The sequence below is a fragment of the Cajanus cajan genome, chromosome 9 (genome assembly GCF_000230855.2).
Source record: "Cajanus cajan strain Asha chromosome 9, NIPB_CcT2T_4, whole genome shotgun sequence".
Lineage (NCBI taxonomy): Eukaryota > Viridiplantae > Streptophyta > Magnoliopsida > Fabales > Fabaceae > Cajanus > Cajanus cajan.
Genome location: NC_138525.1, coordinates 17300795 through 17305791, shown reverse-complemented (window position 1 = coordinate 17305791; position 4997 = coordinate 17300795). Strand labels below are relative to the sequence as shown.

The window sequence follows — 4997 nt, the reverse complement described above, 5'->3', positions numbered from 1 at the left end:
TCTAAACAACAAAGTTTTTGTAGTGAAAGTATTATAAATACAAATTTTTAAAATAATCAATAATTTAATTAATAAAGATTGAAGTATTTAATTAATAAAGATTTCATAAAATACTTCAATTTAACTTTAGAAGTAAAAAAGGATTCAGAATATTTTTAGATAAGAAAAAACATTTAGCAAAAGATAAATAAATACCATCATGAGTCCAAAAATAAGACACCAACCACCGTTCATACAAAACTTTCAAAAAACAAACATAAAACGCCATAATAAAAAATAACTCTAACAACAAGTAGAAAAAAAAAAAAAATATATATATATATATATATATATATATATATATATAATCTTAAACCTCAATGTTACATTATTATAGCAAAGATCTAAAAAGTAAATGAAACAGTAAACTTCCCTTTTTCATCATATTCATTCTCTATATCATATATATATATATAAGCATATTAAATTATATTTTATTTATATAATTAATGTTTTACTGATTGAATATTTGATTCGCTGGCCAAGTATCTTTACTTTATGACATCATTCACCGATCCAAACTTCAAAAACATTGATCCTGGAGTAATAATTTTAATAACTAACATAAGTCCAAGTCTTGAGTTGAAGAAAATTTGATTGGTAGCTAAAGGCAGGTCACACTTGTAATTCTTTGGTCTCTCCTCACTCATGTAGAGCAGAAAGCTACTATAAATGGTCCCCAACTCCAACCACTATCTCACATTCCCACTTCAAACCCAACCCAAATATTCAGGGAGAGAAAATATAAAAATAAAAATAAAAAATAAAATGGGTTCAGTATCCGAAACCGTGTGCGTTACAGGAGCTGCTGGTTTCATCGGTTCATGGCTTGTCATGAGACTCCTCGAGCGTGGCTACACCGTTCGAGCCACCGTCCGCGACCCAGGTTCCAATATTTATATTTTTCATTTCATTATAAAAAATTAACAGTTTAGACTATAGTAAATTAATTTATATGTATGTGTACCCTGCATGCAGCTAACATGAAGAAGGTGAAGCATTTGCTCGATCTGCCACAAGCAAAGACACACCTATCTCTATGGAAGGCTGATCTTGCTCATGAGGGAAGCTTCGATGCAGCCATTAAAGGCTGCACTGGAGTTTTCCACGTCGCCACACCAATGGATTTTGAGTCCAAGGACCCTGAGGTACCAATTCTCAACCATTCAAATGAACTATATATATATTGAGATTGATCTAAGGTTAAGATAAATACAAAATTATTTAAGTTGAATCTTTATTTATGTTATTGTAATTCTTTTACCAATAAAAAGAATAAAACTATCACTTTTTATTTGTCAGAATAATAATAATAATAATAATAAATTTTAATTTAAGATTATATATATATATATATATATATATATATATATATTACTTTAATTTTTTCCTTTCACCGACTTTAGTAGTGTGGAATGAATCTGAATCGCTTATACATGAGATTCTATTTTGATCCTTAAAATCATGTTATAAAGAGAAAATCGATCGATGCATAACCAAATTAATTTTATCTATTTATGTTAATCTTCGTCCAAAAGTAAATGAATTGTTACCATACATGCACTTAATAGATATAAAAACTAAAATAAGAAGAAAAGGGAAATTTTTTCCTAGTCACTATAACTACAAAAAAAAATTAATGAATAATTTAGTTCTTAAAATTATAAAATATTATTTAATCTCTGGAATTATTAAATCATTTTAGTTTTTAAAGTTACACACAGCCAATTATTATAACAATAAAGAGTAAAATGACAAGTATTTGAGATTCCTATAAATTAAAACAATATCTTTTAAAATCCGGAGGACCAGAGTAACTGTGGTTATTAATTTTTTTAGATTTATTTGATGTACTAGAATTTTCGTTTTCCATTAGCATGCCCCACTTTAACATCTATCGACTACTTGTCATGTGTTGTGAAAAGTGACCATTAGCATGCCCCACTTTAACATCTATCGACTACTTGTCCTTGATGTGTTGTGAAAAGTGATGTTTGTTTTAAGTGATATACAATATCCTAAACCTAATCTTCACATTTATAAAAATTTACTTCGCTCATAATACCTTGACCATTAGAGAAACATATTTATTTGTATCTGATTCTGACATAATGGGAAGTGCAGAACGAAGTGATAAAGCCTACAATAAACGGAGTACTAGACATCATGAAAGCGTGCTTGAAGGCAAAAAGTGTGCGAAGGTTAGTATTCACGTCTTCAGCTGGAAGCCTCAACGTTGTTGAGCACCCAAAGCCATTGTATGACGAGACTTGTTGGAGTGACGTTGAGTTTTGCAAGAGAGCTAAGATGACTGGTTGGGTTAGTAATTTATCTATTCAATAGTTTAATTATCACCAATGTTAATACAAGACTATATATGATATATATATATATATATATATATATATAAAGTAAAATATATCCACTCTCTTTTCATGCAAATTTTATTTTTGTGTTGGTATGAATTTAGATGTATTTCGTGTCTAAAACCATGGCGGAGAAAGAAGCATGGAAATTTGCCAAAGAACATGGCTTGGACTTCATCACTGTCATTCCACCTCTTGTGGTTGGCCCCTTTCTCATGCCAACAATGCCACCGAGCCTTATCACTGCTCTTTCGCCTATAACTGGTACATATATATAAAAAAATAATAATGATTCTCGTGGGAACTAATTAAAGAAATTAATTATATGCATCTATATGCTGAAGTCGTACTAAAAAATTATTGCAGGAAACGAGGGCCATTATTCGATCATAAAGCAAGGTCAATTCGTGCACTTAGATGATCTGTGTCTTGCTCACATATTTCTGTTTGAACAGCCAAAAGTTGAAGGGAGGTACATATGCAGTGCATGTGACACTACTATTCATGAGATTGCCAAATTACTTAATGAAAAATACCCAGAATACAATGTCCCCACCAAGTAAGTTTTTATCTTTTCTTTAAATTAGATACACTTGATCACACTTAATATCTCTCTTGTTCATGATTTTGCAAATTTTAATATTTTATTTTTTAAATTATATTTTTATCATTTAACTTTTAAAATTATACATTTTTATCATTTCCTTTGTTGAGTATCTAACATTGCAAATTAACTACTAATGTCATAAGTTGATAATTTACATAACATATTAACCGTTAATGTTAATGTAATGTGTTAATTATTAACATTTATTAAGGATATATTATATGAAAGTTGACGTGAAAAATTAATTATTAATAAAAATAAATTATTAATTAATGTATTACGTGAATAATCAATAAATATATATATATATATATATATATATATATATATATATATTATTAATAGAGAAAGACGACTAATTAATGAGATTAATACGATGTGGAGAAATTTAAAAATTAAACGACAAAATATAACATTTTAAAAGTTGAACGAGAAATTCGAAAAACCGAGTAATTTGAATAATAAAAAAATGTGTGACTAAAGTAATTAAATATCAGAGTTGTTAATAAAGAATGCATAAAATTAAGCATGGAATTGGAGTAATTGTAGGTTCAAGAATATTCCAGAAGAATTGGAGCTTGTGAGATTTTCTTCGAAGAAGATCACGGACTTGGGATTCAAATTCAAATATAGCTTAGAGGATATGTACATCGGAGCAGTTGAGTCATGCAGAGAGAAAGGGCTTCTTCCTAAACCTGCAGAAGCTCCACTCATCAGTGGCTTCGTTGAGAAGAAAACAGAAACTTCAGTGAATGGCGTCATTCACAAATAAATGTCTTTGTAATTGTGCCTGTTTCTTCATTAATTAATATCTCCGTTTTTATTCCGCGACAAGGCTTATAGAGATTAAACAACTCCGTAAGATTACGTCGCCTGCTTCTCATGAATTTATGCAACATTATGTGTATCAATTATATATGCATGTAAGGTTTAAATATGTCATAAGTTAATGCAATTATTGTGTTTTATTCGTGCCATAAGTTAATGCAATTATTGTGTTTTAGTTCGCGTATTAATCTTAATAAGGTTTGAATATCTCTTATTAAGATTGAAAAAAAAAAATCAAATGCACACATAGTTATAGATATTTCTCTTGCAAACATTGATTATGTGGAAAATGATCAAGTGGAAAGAAAAAAGTTTATTAATTTAAATGATGTTAAGGCTAATTTTGAAAAAGTGATTTAAATCATTGACAAATTTAATACTTTTAATTAAATTGATTAATTTTTCTAACGGTGTAATTTAGTTGACAAAAGTTATTTTTTTAATATTATTTTTATTTATCACGTCATTAAATATCATATCACTTAATTAGTACGTAGTGAGATGTCATCGAACAACATTAATCCTTATTTATTAAACACAAACCATTATCTTGTACGAGTGTGTTTTTATGATTTTTTTTCTTCAATAAAGAAGTTTGTAGGGATTCCCTTAATTTTTTATATAATTTAATTTTTTATTTATCGTAATCATTTATGAATTTATTAATAATTTTAAAACAATTTTTTATTTCGATATAAATTATTTATTATATGTAACGACTGGCCGTGGTCGTCACACTACGAAACAACACAACACACTACTGAAAAATATATACTAAAATAGTATAATAAAATATTTACAACACAAGTTGTTAATTAAGCAACCAATAACAACCAGTTATATACAATAAAATATGCTACTATAAGGTAGCCTACAAAATAAATATGCATCTCCAAGCACCTCCTGTGGCCTCTAGTAGCTATCTCCTAGCCTATCCCTGCCCTGCTCTCATACCAATGTATGATCATCGCAATCCAAACCACATGGAAACACGCAAGAGTAATCTAGAGACAATAAACAACTCATAAATATTAAATATGAAACAACTATATAATCATCTTCAAATCCAACACAAAAGATAAACAACACATATAATATACATCTTAACATCATTTCAACTTGATTTCACATATCAACGTTGTATCAACACCTCAACA

At 28.6% G+C, this 4997-nt stretch overlaps 1 protein-coding gene across 1 annotated transcript; it reads left to right on the top strand.

Annotated features, from left to right (window-relative positions):
* The first annotated feature begins 733 nt into the window (after positions 1–733).
* On the top strand, positions 734–3992 carry LOC109811985 (dihydroflavonol 4-reductase). Its single transcript, XM_020375839.2, has 6 exons — positions 734–925; positions 1018–1187; positions 2164–2358; positions 2510–2669; positions 2772–2964; positions 3562–3992. The coding sequence occupies exons 1-6, from the start codon at positions 808–810 to the stop codon at positions 3782–3784; spliced, it is 1059 nt and encodes a 352-aa protein (XP_020231428.1). The 5' UTR covers positions 734–807; the 3' UTR covers positions 3785–3992.
* The last annotated feature ends 1005 nt before the right edge of the window (positions 3993–4997 follow it).

What these genes read in the sequence shown, in the direction of transcription:
- LOC109811985 (XM_020375839.2), top strand. Translation starts at nt 808, where the DNA reads ATGGGTTCAGTATCCGAAACCGTGTGCGTTACAGGAGCTGCTGGTTTC. An exon ending in TTGAGTCCAAGGACCCTGAG is followed by an intron (nt 1,188 to 2,163) that starts GTACCAATTCTC and finishes TGGGAAGTGCAG; the next exon opens with AACGAAGTGATAAAGCCTAC. An exon ending in GAATACAATGTCCCCACCAA is followed by an intron (nt 2,965 to 3,561) that starts GTAAGTTTTTAT and finishes GAGTAATTGTAG; the next exon opens with GTTCAAGAATATTCCAGAAG.